At 37.0% G+C, this 13,312-nt stretch overlaps 1 protein-coding gene across 1 annotated transcript in view; it reads right to left on the reverse strand.

Annotated features, from left to right (window-relative positions):
• Positions 1 to 386: 386 nt before the first annotated feature.
• Positions 387 to 13,312, reverse strand: part of LOC148817947 (sterile alpha motif domain-containing protein 10-like) — a 43,460-nt gene continuing 30,534 nt past the window's right edge. The window contains exons 4-6 of the mRNA XM_088937347.1: positions 9,585 to 9,725; positions 4,416 to 4,486; positions 387 to 2,346 (exon numbers count right to left, since the gene is read on the reverse strand). Of these exons, the coding sequence (XP_088793473.1) occupies positions 2,101 to 2,346; positions 4,416 to 4,486; positions 9,585 to 9,725 (458 nt within the window). The 3' untranslated portion in view covers positions 387 to 2,100. The remainder of the gene's footprint in view (positions 2,347 to 4,415; positions 4,487 to 9,584; positions 9,726 to 13,312) is intronic.

Below are 13,312 nucleotides of genomic sequence, written 5' to 3' on the forward strand. Positions count from 1 at the left end.
CTAGCTGCGCAATTGCATTTGTTAATTCTCCCCTGTGTTATATTGTCCTCTAATGGTATACACTTGTTGGCAGTAGTGATCACATGCTGCTGGTTTGAAGAGGTAGCAGGGATTTGGATTGCAGGCAGCAGTCTTCTTTCATCAACAGAATGATAGGAAAGCCGGCACTCTGCACCTCTCTTCACCATACTGGGTGTGGTTGACGAGTGAAAGGCCTTGCGCTGTATGCATGTGTTTCTGTACACAATGCAGTATTGGTTTCATAACGTAAGCATGATTTAAAAAACGTTAGGAATACCCAGCAAATCTTTTTTTTTTAATTCAAGCAACCATGAAACAGGAAACAATGGAGAAGCGTCTACAGATTTTATTTTAAAAAAGACACATTTTTCCTCTACAGATTATATTAACTTAAGTACAGCTGGTAATTGTAATACATTTTAAGTCCCCTTTGCATAACATTTTAAAACTATGGAACACACTGATGCAACTACAAAGAAGGTGTTTTAACAGTCTTGACCTCCAAATGAATTGTGTCTGCTGAACGGTGTAGCTCACAATTCCGCACAAATGTTGAGGAGTAAGAAAGCTGCTGTGAAAGTATAAAAAGAGCTAGTCAGTAGAAGAAGTCAAAGGAAGTACTACTGTACATAATTAACAATAAAGTTCTTCTCTTATACGGAATGTCTTACTTCAGAGATACTTGCTCATATTTCTGAACAGAACTCATATGAACAATGGCTGACATGTTTTTGCATGCTGTTAAAGCAAAAACGTTAGTCTGAAAAAAAACCCCAATGATTTTCAAAGTACCTTTATGGTGAATTTGCAAGTAAAGGATGTAAGCTTCTATTTAGAATATGCACTGAAGCATAAACACAAGGCTTATCCTTCACAGATATGTTCCATTGTGTTTTTAAGGTCCCATTAACTACTAATACCACAGAATGCATTATTGAATACATTTGAATACACTTATATTATACAAGGTCGTTTGCATCCAATGTCATATTAGAACAGGCAAATGACTCCACAGTAAACACAGAAGGTTCCACATTGCATTCTGTCTCCTGAGTGTTATCTGTCTTGTTGAAAAACTGAAATACTTTAAGGTCTACAACCGAAGACTGCAGCTGTAGTAATCTAATGGAAGACAAGTGACATATCTGATTTATAAAGACAGCACATTAAATGCTTTGGAGTTCAGGACGTGCTTTCACTTTGAAATTCGCTGTCCAAAACATACACACACTCATGACAACTAAGATTTCAGGAAGTATACTTACTAAGTCTTGTGTATTTGTCAGATACTGGAAACTGCTGTTTTGCTACAATGTTTTTTTTTTCTGGAAGCAATGCTATACCTTAGAAAGCTATTGGACATGACATTCTATTATGGTTTTTCAAGAAGAATTAATGCTTACATAGTTATTGCTTTCCCAAGCATGGCAAATGTCAGCATGCCTCTGATCTTAGAAGGACGCTGATACTTGAATTCTACAGTTACTTATGTTTTTGTTAATAGATTAGATTGCACAACATCTCTAGTTCTGAAGGCCAGCTTTGTGGATTTATAATAGCATTTTTTCTAAATAAGTAATTTAGTGATGTGATCATTTGTACAAACACATGAGTAGACAACACCTTTATCTTTAGAAGTATGAACAGGTGTTATCCTGAAAATTAAAACAACTGTCAGTGCTCTGTGTATGGCAAGCTCTATGTAATACATACTGTTAGCTGCTTCAAGAAGAAATGTCAATATGACAAGTTTTTAATGTCCTGAGATGAAAAACATTTATATATGGTATGGTACTGTATATGTATGGCAACCACATTCAGTATAATTAGCAGCAAAACAGCTGGTTCCTCTTAGGCTTTAGAGACACATCTATTCCAAAAGAAAGACTCGTCCCTACAGCAGATGGTAAACAAAAGCACAAATACTCTGTGCACGTTAAAGTGCATCAGGAGTGTAACATAACACAGTATGTTTCTTGTAGCCGAACGTCAGCCTTGCAGAGACGCTTGTTAGTTTCACCTAAAAAATGAGTTCAATTGGTGTTTACTAACAATGTCAAATAAGATCACAGGCTACATTTACTGTAGGAATCCTTTTTGTTTAAATACAAGGCCCATCCGCTGTGTGGAACGTGTGTGTCTTGAGCTGAGCAAATTGCTGTTTGAGATGCTTCCTCGCTGGCTGAAGCTTTCTTTCCAATTCAAAGCATGATTTTGTGTCCTCATATCTGGAGTCTGCAGTTCCTCCCAGAGGTACCAGGAAACATTGTGTTGGAGCACACTGCCAAAATGGACGGATGAATTAAGGAAGATTTCCGAAGGAAGCTGGAAAGAGAGGAGACAGGGAATAAATAATGCAGGTAAACAGAGATAGGATAAGCATTTCTTGGTATGTTCTCTAGGGTTTAACCACTCCTTTAAATCATTGTATCTGCACAGACTAAGAAGAATTAAATGTGTTATGTGTTTATGTTTACATTATGTGTTTAGCAGTCTTTCAACACCTAGATTCTAGATTCTAAGAAGAATCTAAGAAGGTCACTAGAAAGCCACAAGAGATCACAGTATGTTTAAATCCATTTTTACATTTCTGTTTTAACCAAAAGACATTTAACCCAAATACCTAATGAGTCTAAAGATCACTAATATTAAAGGAAAAAATCCTACGATATCAAAAGCCAGCATCTTCAAGAAAGTTACATATTTCTGAAACACATACTGTAAGATAGTTGATAATATTTCTCTGACGGAATTCTCTGACATTCCTTTGACAACGTTTGACATTTCAAGTCAGGCCCCACAATGGACAGAAACTAAATGATAATGACATAGTTTTATTGATAATCAAATCTATAAATTAAATGTCAGTTTGGATGCTACATGTACATTACAGGGTAAGAAATAAATCCTATCTGATAAATGAAGAAAATAAATAGTTCAATTAAGTAACTGACAGAAAGACCCTTGCTATGCACCAGTTGTTAATGTTGTACATGACAAAACAATTTAATTAAATAGTTAAATATGAAGCCATTAATATACTACTTTATCAGCATGACTGTCCAAGTCTGATGTCTAAACTCTTGGAAAAAAGCTGAAAAACATTGATTTCTCATCAAGGAATAATGCCATTATAGTAAATTTATTACTGTAGTGAATATCTAAAACTTCCAAACAGATTCATCAGAAATGAAGTGCAAATTAGGTGTTGACAATTTAGAAACCACATTTGTTATTAATTATAAAGTGAAGACCCTCACACAGATGCTGCTCAATTAAAGAATGACACTTCTGAAAACCTGTTTGATACAGAGGTGTTCAATTCCATAAATAAAAGGCTGGCCTTTAAAAATCAGACTGTTATTCAATAGGGAAATAAAAAGCTTTGTTTTAATTTTAAGGAAGCAACTAATTAGAAAGCCTGTCACTACTGGTAATGGCCTGGAAATGAAGGCAGAAGGACAATTGTCCATCTCAGAGCGCACACTAACACACACATACAATCGGGCAAAATTTAGAGGAATACTTTAACTGAATAAAACTGGAGATTTTAATCCGGAATCTACCAATTTTCATCTCCATATTTCTCATTACCTAAACAGAACTTAAGAAAGTTTACAAATGACGGGAGGCTATTTGTAACCATTCATGTTTACTAGTGACTTAATGTTCAACAAAATCCTTCAACCCCATTCTTAGGATCCCATCTGCCTGGCTAAATTCCCACAATCCTCTGTGTCAGGGATGGGGAGGCTCCAGTCCTTGACAGAAGGTATTTACAAGAACTTTTCAATTATAAGCTAAAGAGAGCACACGTTAAAAAACAGATACATGAATTATTAATTAAGTAATGATGATAACAGAGGGAATGAAAGCACGAGGATCCCACAACAATCAAGGAAAAAAGACGTTAAAAATTGTCTTCTGTTTTGTGTTATGAGTGCTCCTAAAACGATTCAGAATAATAAAATGCCAGATAAAATGAACCATGCAGTGTCACAGTATTTGATATAGTGTTTGTGGAGCCTTATGTCTGGGTTTCTCAGTCCTGGTCTTTTCACACCAGTGTCTGTTCCAGATTTTGCTGCCACCTGAGCTCTAAATTACTTTGGCTAATCACGTTATGACCAATTTCAACTCTTCCAAATGTAATTCGTGGCTGCAAACCAGATTGTACTCTACTCCAGCTCCTGGTGTCTCAGAGCATCTGGAATGTATGTAGAGTTAACCAATTAACCAATGACAAGATGTCTGGAAAATTCAGCAGCTGAGAGAATGCAAAGTTAGGAATACTTACTAAAGATACTTTGTAAGACAATATAATTTACAGCATTTTCACTATATGATTAAAAGGCAGCCTATCAAGAGTTGTTTTAACAGCAGTAGTTCTTTACACAAGCTGCAGACAGACTGCCCAGGTCTCTGTTGGTTGTCTTGGCAGCAATACAGATAAGGTGGAGATTTTCTGAAACCAAGTAACACGAAAAAATGGTTCAAGAGAAATAATTTAGAAAACAGTCCAATTGAAAGCTCAGTAATGAAGAAGAGTTGAAACAAAAACCAGGCACATTACCAAGAGAGGAATGAAGTTGAGAAGAGTGGTCTGAGCTTTTCTTTCTACCCCCAATGTGGTCAGGGCATGTAAGCAAAGTTCTGTAAGTCATATATTGTAGATTTGATTTTTATTCGGTAAGACTTTTTTTTTTCTACAGTATAAAATCCACTCCAGTATACAGTTTTACATAGCCATCTTCCTAATTGTTTGCATAATTGTTAATTAATTCAATTATATAATTAAGAAAGTGGTTTAACCAAATGTTTGCAATGCAAAGAATTGCTGTGTTATTGAGTATATGTTTGCCATAACACATATTGTTATTTTGTAATGTTAGAACATTTAGATCCATTCAGTAAATGACAAAGAAGTATTGAAAACATCTGTGGGAACATCTCCCATTTTACCAAATGTTCAATGTTCGACATAATGTCTCAGAACTGTTATATCATACTTGATGGCAAACTAATGACAGGTTTAACAACACTGTTTCCCTGACAGTGAGTTTTCCTGTGGAGTACATAGCTTACAGATATATTTTGAATGCTGCTCAGAGATCAAAGGACACTGAGGGTACATGCTACAGCTTTAATTGTGTAAAAAAGCCTTACAAGCTATTTGTTATAAAATCAGTTAGAATTAAGTGAAAGCAGTGCTCATTCTGTAACAACCAGATTGATTTCCTAATTAAATTAAATTGGCAGAGTACTATATATAGACATAGGACTCATTTTCAGCACAGGAAAGATTCGTTTATACTCATTTATATTATATATGTGCTGAGCATCAAAAGAAGTGTAGAACTGTGGTTTTGTGACAAAATAATGTTGTGAAAAGGAAATATACTGCAGATGAAGTAACAAAACTGATGAAGAGTAAGAACATAGGATCACATGAAAAAATTAAAGCAGTATTTAATGCCAAGCTGTTTCAACTAGTCTTTTCTAAAAGGACCCATACCTCCACATCTGTGAACATCTGTGAACTAGTGTAATGTGAAGCATTACAGCTGGAGTCACCACTGGAGTTGAGCCAAATTCAAATGAACAGAGCAGAAAACAGAGACATTCCTTCAGAAAACAGAGCTACCAATTTCATGTCTCTAGTCTTTTTCTGGTTCAGGTAAATCCACCTTGATTTCAGCTGTTACCTCAGGAAGTGCATCATGAATATCCTCATGGAATAATGCCTTATATACTAAATTGCAATAGCCAAATCATTATTACTAATTACAAAACTAATTGCTGTGCATGAAAACAGCAGATTGGCTGGTGTAAACGAGGCACAACCAGACCAAAGTGGCACTGAACTGTTGTAACTCACTTTCCTCAAACTGAAATTAAAATATATGAAAGGTAGCAGAAAGTTGTTATAAATTTCCAAGTAAATGATCCCAATGTTAAAGGCAGTTGTAATTCTTTAAACTCATAATACTTAAATCAGCTCCTTTCAGTGGCACATGTTCCAGCGTGATTAGACAGGTATAAACCAGAGCAAATCATGAAGCTATGTACAGTATTAGCTGAAATTTCACTGGAACTCTAAAAACCGTTCCTTGTTTTTCCATAATTAAATAATCGCCACAGAGAAGCTAATGTTTTGAGCTTCTGTAGCACAAGCACACCAGCAATAAAACTGTAGCCTGTACAAGATGCTGATTTACCGGCAGTAAGAAGATTTTTTGACTGAGGGGCTATTTGCTGTAAAACCAGACAAAACAGGACAGTTCCCCTGAGGTCACCAGATGTCTAAAATGTCCTGTGGCCATGTCCTGATAGTACAAGGGCTTATGGCAATGCTGCAAGAAAGGGTCTGGATTAAACAATCAAATCCTAGTGAACTATAATCCATTTTCCTGGAGGATTCATGTACCATGACTGGTAATCTACACACCATGTAAACATAAAAGGTTGTATATTTCACTTATTACACTGCAACTTTAAAACTTGATTTGTTATTTCAAAGCTAAACATGACAAGAGACAAACACAGTTTAGATTCTAAGAAAGAATATTGCGCCACATTTAAGAAATTAAAGTAAAAAGAATTTCAAAATTAAGTTAACTTAAGTTACTTAGATTAAATACATTCATAATGCATTCAGAGGAAACACCTGAATGGTCAGTGGAAGCTAAATAAATATGAATGGGAATACAGTACAGTATGTACCAAATGCAGATGCCTATAAAATATTTGACTGCATAAGAAATGTCAAAGGGCCATAGTTATAACTGAATGGATGGAGGAGAGGACAAGCTCCTCAGACACCCCTGTCTGCCCATTATCTTTCCTTATACAGTATTTGAATGTTAACAAAGTCGTTTTCTGATTTTCTACAGGGAAAATGTATTGCATTTAATTTGAATAGCAATTGTGGCAGTGGAAATGTCTGCACTGTTCCCAGATAAATTGCTTTGTAGCCCAGGAGCAACTAGAGTGCCCATATACCAGAGAAGATAATGAAGGCCAGCATTGTATTTAAGGAGCAGCAGTACTGTCAGCTCAAAAAATAAATTATCCAATCTTGTACGCACCATAGTGTGAACTTCTAAAAACATCCTGGTTTTATATTTAAATAAAGTATATATATAAATAAAATAAATATAATCCAATGTAACTATTTTAATAAAAAAGAGGTTCTGGACATGCTGTTTTTGACCATGGGGCAAATTTATGAGCCTGTCTTTTCCATGTGAAACAGGAGTTGGTGAGGTGTATGTTTACAGGCCAGGCTCATAATGCATTTCTTCTTCTAGACCTGTAAGTGTCTCCTACCTAACCACATCCTGACAGGGCTGTTTTGGTCTCTTACTCTTGAGGTATCAACCAATCCAAAGATATTTATCACACTCCCTCTATCCTCCAGCTCTCTCCTGCTTTTAACACTGCAGAGATAAAAGAAAAACAGTGTCTTCCAGCTTCAAAGACAGTGATGGTACACGTTTTGCTGCAACATTTCTCTTAACTGAGGCAGCAAGGAAGCCGAGCTGACAATTCTATATAATTATCTCAATGTCAGTATATGTAAAAATGTGCTAATACATCATAAAAAAAATGTATCTTTATCTACTTGATTGATGTGTTTGAAGAGAGAAAAAAATCAAAATAATTGGGTGTTTGACAAGTTTCTTTCCTGAATTGTGGAATATATTTAGGTTAATGGGGGAATCATTATCATCGTCCATGACCCAACAAAATAAATTTAGAGATTTCAGGTAAAGTCATTTCTAATTGATCTTAAATAAGATTTCTGATTTCAGTTTCGGTTTCAATGGGAGGTGCTGGCCATTAGCACTACAATCTGAGGACGACTGTAAATATTTCAGTATTTACATGTAGCTTTGTAACAACTGTTTTTTAAATCAAATGATTATACCATGAACCTGGTCTTGCATAGAATTAAATAAGAAAACCAAACAGCCTAGGTCTGACTGCTTCGTCTCTGTAATGAACTGAGTGCAACACTGCGAGAAATGCAAACAGACAGTTGATAGCAACTATCAGAGACATTTTAATTTGTGCCAGTGAAGGTTTAATTCTCTGAACGTCTCAGGTGTTTCACAGCTATGCAATTAGCATTTGTTACCTCAAAGTCATAGCCTGTTGAACTGTTAAATTAAATTTGCCCTGTGCTATTAATAGTATTTTCAGACCAAAGCCTATATTCTCTCTCCCATCATAATGCATACACACTAATTCGACACAGACTCGACACATTCTTTCAGTACTGCTAGGTCTGACCTTGCAGCTCTCTCTGCCAAAATCCACATACTATAGCCTCAGGCAGAGCCTCTCTCAGAGCAAACTTGATCTAAAAAAGGAAGTAAAAAGCACAAAAAGCACACTGTCTTAGCTGTTGGTGTGAAACAGCAGCAGGGCTTAAATGACTACAGCTCCTTTGACTTTAGATTTCTGCTTATTAAGACAGCAGCAGGGGAAAAAATGACATTTTCATGATCACATGCTTTTTCTGCAGCAGAATCTGTGGTTTTGTGGATGAAGAATTTGAGTTTACATTTAGATCATGCTGGAGTATCAGAAACCCTGCTTCATATAGTTTCTCAGACATCTTCATATACTTGGACGAAGTCTAATGGCCCATATCTGCTGCATATATGAACTAGATTGACAGAGGATTGTGAAAATGATCGTAAATATGCTAATGTTTTGTTTTGTCTGTGATTAGTGAACAATCAATTCTTATGCATTTGCAGGTGGAGAGTTGAGAAATTGTTTCACGAACTGACGTAATGCAGATCGTCAGGAAGAGAAGGCTGTAGAATTTAGCCAGGAAATGGGAATTAACATGCCTAGTCTTTTGAAAAGTGACACACTGCCTTTAATGTCTGAGTAGTGAAGATCTCAGTTTAACATCTTGTGTGGTCTAGTAACATTGGTGCCAGCCTTCATGTGGTGAAATGTCCCTCGTCAAAAAGGTTGTCAAAAGTTGTTAAGGATTAGCTATAAATGGGAAGTAGAATAAGACTGTTGCTTTAATTTTTTATTATTTGAATTATTTTTAATGACACAGTAGTCTTAAGTGTTGAAAGTAAAAGGAACTGCTGTACTTTAAATATGGATTGACTCTAAAGGAAGAAGCAAAGGTTTATTCCATGCTAAAAAGAGAAAAGAAACACCACGTTTCGACTGTGGAACCTCCTTCTTCTTCTACACCTGAAGAAGGCTCCACAGCCGAAACGCTGCTTCTTTTCTTCTCTTCACAGCATGGAATAAACCTTTCTTCTTCCTTTGCAGCCTGCGCACGCTGACGCAGCTACCTACAGTACTAGAACTTCGTTGACTATAAAGTTCCTGTTGATTTAACACCCGACAAAATAAAGCAAAATCATGAATCCAAAGACAAACTGCACCACACTGGCTGCGCGCCCCCAGTTTGTCGACCCGTCAGCGAGCAGGGAGTCTGCTGCCGAAGCTGTTGGAATGGCCTCACTAGCCCCCAGGCTGAGGGGGGAGCGGGGAGGAGGGGGGGGGGGGGTGTCAGCGCCTACCTCGGCTGAGCAGCTGCAGGTTCCGTACCTCCTCTCGCACCTGCAGCTGCAGCACCTGCTGCAGGACCTCCTGCCTCAGCGTCTCCTGCACGATGCCCATGCGCTCCAGCTTCTCGCCGTTCAGCCGCAGCAGAGCTCGCCCTGGTGGGGGAGGGGAAGCAGGCCGAGCTCGTCAGTGACATCTCCTCTACTTCTTCCTACGTCCACTCTCCATGAATGTAACCACTCTTTTCATGAACCAACATCGGCCGCAGGAATCAGAACTGCAACATTATATTAGGGGAGCTTTCTTACCAAACAGTTTAATTGGATAAAGACAGGACATCAACTTCATTCCACACCGATGTGCAAAATAATTGTATACAAGTGTATGTATACATGCACATTCATCAAGCATACTGTATGTTCATGTATTTCATCACTTACAATGCCCATAGAATGATGGTTATATTAGAGAAATGAAGTACACAGATTTTGCCCTTGGGATAACACCACTTCTTTCATTGCAAACTTTCAAAATGCTGTTCAGTCTTGGAGAGAAATGGTGTTCAAAAGCATCTTTGCAGGCACACTGTCAGAGCTCACATACTGAAAAAGAAATCCCAGAGGCACTGTCACTTGGCAACCTCTTCTAACTCTGGTGCTTATACACTCCTTATAACCCGTACTCCTAATTCTGATAAAATAGGTGATAAGATCTGGGAGCTTGATTTAGATGTTTGCGTACATGTTATTTAGATGCACCTTTGTGTGCCAGTAACTCTTCAGTGGTGTGAAAAAAATGTTAGTCGTTCTGAAACATTGAACTATTCTGCAGGATACATAAATGCAAAACCTCCCTATGAAACCAGATTAAAGATTTTAATAAAATGCAGGTGAAAAAAGCAAAAGCAAAAAAGTCAATTGAAGCTCACTCTTCAAATTAGGAATTTACTGCAGTCATTTATTTTAAACAGTTTGAGAAAGCAGAGTGTAAGTCTCAGAAATGTAGCTTTCCATTATCCTCAGAAGAAAAATCAGTTTTATCAAAGGAAAAGCCTTTTTCTCCTCATTAAACTGCTCATGTAGACACGTGTCCTTCAAATACAGGGAGAAGGGAAGAATTTATCTTTGTGATGGTTGAGCACTCTGAAGTCTTCATTGTAATTACAGATATAAATCACTCCCCACTCACGTTGCTTATAACCCCATTTTCAACTGTTTTTTTCACAAAGGCTTCCTCAGACAAGAGGCACATGGCTGAAAAAAATAACAACCAAACAATAATATTTTTTGTGATTGTGAGAGTGCACTGTATTATTATAAAGGCCATGCTAAATTACATAAAAAACATATCAGTAAAGGTCCATAGATCAGAACTGGAGCATAGCCAGAATTGATCCTATAAAGCAAAGCTGCAAGGCTTTCATTCAATTGCTATTCAAATACTCCCCATACTGTACAATATGAGCCATGGTTTTCTGAATTTTAGGAAGCTTAATAATACAGTAAATATCTTACTATCCTGAAATCTACGTGAAAAGCCAGCCTATCATATTAATTCCAAAAGGGGAATGCTCAAAGTAAACTTGATCTTCTGGTGACATTGGAAAGGACCGGTAAGATGATGCATGATGAGACAGCTGGAAACGCTCAGAAGGAGACAGAAATCACTGGCTGACTCCCTGGGTTCTTTAAGCACATCACTGTCATACAGTAACTCAGATATTTAAACAAACCATGTTCCCTAACAAAAAAAGTACTTCTCTAAAGCTACATGACTTACAAAAAGACTTTTGAAATGGACTGCATATATAACGTAGTGAATGAATGAGGAAGGACAAGAGGGATGTAGCTTAAAGCACTGGGATTCACAGAGCAATCAAGTCTGACCTTCAGCTCATCCGGAGAGTGGAACAGGGATGTCACTAACCTATATTTTGACTGATGAATAAGAGAATCATCTGTGGGGATGTTATATTTTCCCAGGTCTATTCACTCACAAAAATCAGCATTTCAATCTTTTTGCCTGAAGAATGAACAATCACCCATGGATAATCTTGACAGGAGGGAAATTTTTCACAAAGTTACATTTGCCCTTGAACTCCATAAAGGTGCTAAGCAGTGCAGTCACCATTTTCTGGTTTCCTTTTTATGGAATGGTTCTTGTCTTACCTTGCAGTGAATGTGTCTGACTGAGAACAGATCGAGAGCAGGGAAGTACCAGATGTCTTTCCTGCACTATGTGTGTAATCTGAACTCAAATTGCTAAAAATCTGCTTAAATTGTTCTGATGCTTTTCAACTGATTTCAACCCCTTAAGAAATTAAGAAATCCAACGCTCTTTTCCGTCATGATCCCCTGCCTCTCAGGCAAGTCTTGCACAATGAAAACAAGATAATACGACTCTGAACATACTGGAGGAAAATAGACTTTGGAAAAAGAAAACTTCATGAAAACAATGTTCTTGTATGTGTTGTTCACGTTAATAGCTTTTGTATTAAAAGGACATTACGTCAAATGTCAAACACTGTAAGTGTTTTGCGGTTACCACAATGTCACTTTTTTCTGCTCTGAACAAAAGAACGATGAAAATCTGCCAAAAATATTTTTCTTGAAAACAACTAAAACCATAACCAACATGGCCCAGAAGATGGATATATATCAGGCCCTCTGCTTGTTTTCTATCTTACATTGTATAACTTTTTGCTGTTTTTAACACTCTGGGAGAAAAAATGCCTACAGATTCACACAGAGATCAGACCAATGGCAACTTTAATCTTTTCACAACAGAACAAAACCACACAAGGTGATATTAATTTTCATTTGTACTCCACAAGCAGTCTCTTTGCGATACGTTTTCCATTGATTGTGTTCAGAATGAACTCTGTACGCCACACAAGAACTCACTGTTCTTTTATTACACGAACTATTTAGCCTGTAGAAACACTTTGTCCTAGAATGCTGCTGTCCTTGATCCTTTGTATACAATTAGAGAGAGGAGATGAATAGAGTTCAATTCAATTCCCTTTAGATGGGCTTAATGTGGTTCCTAATAATTGCCTGAAGATAGCATTAGCAGGCCTGTCAACAATACTATTTCGATTGCAGCTGAAATTCTTAAAATCTGAATAGAAACTCCCTAGAAAAGTCCTAGGGTAAAAAACAATGTAGACAGACATTGTCCTTATAACTGGTAAAAACATTTCATAACAATTTCTTTAGAACCAGAGCTGAATACCAATATTTCTCATTTTTTTCAGTTTACAGTTGCATAAGTAGATGTGTATGTTGGTGTATTTATTGTTTTAACAATAATATGTATAAAGTAAGTGTAAAATACTGTATATATTACTTTATAATACAAAGTCTATTAGGAAGCTGCTGCTAGCAAAGAGTAAAATCAATAATCCAGGATGGTCCATTGTAATGTTATCTTCAAAAGTAATCTGTTCTCTAAGTGCATTTGAAAAAGACCTCCTCATTCTCTGCCACCCCCCAAAAAAATAATAAGGGAGCAGAGTTCTGCAGAAGCACTATATGATTATATACCACAAGTTTACCCTGGGTAAAAGTCTCGTGAACACTGGAGAAGAAAGACAGAAATTGAGGCCAGGGCCAGACAATGTGTTTTCACTCACTTATGCTCCAGTGGGCACTGTGCTGTGAATCAGCACTTAGACCGCTGTCAAAATGTGCAGCAGATTTAGACCTACAGTACACTGCTCAGCCTGGCACTGGAGGAATCT

The sequence above is a fragment of the Atractosteus spatula genome, chromosome 19, assembly GCF_055471065.1.
Source record: "Atractosteus spatula isolate fAtrSpa1 chromosome 19, fAtrSpa1.hap1, whole genome shotgun sequence".
Taxonomy (NCBI): Eukaryota; Metazoa; Chordata; class Actinopteri; order Semionotiformes; family Lepisosteidae; genus Atractosteus; species Atractosteus spatula.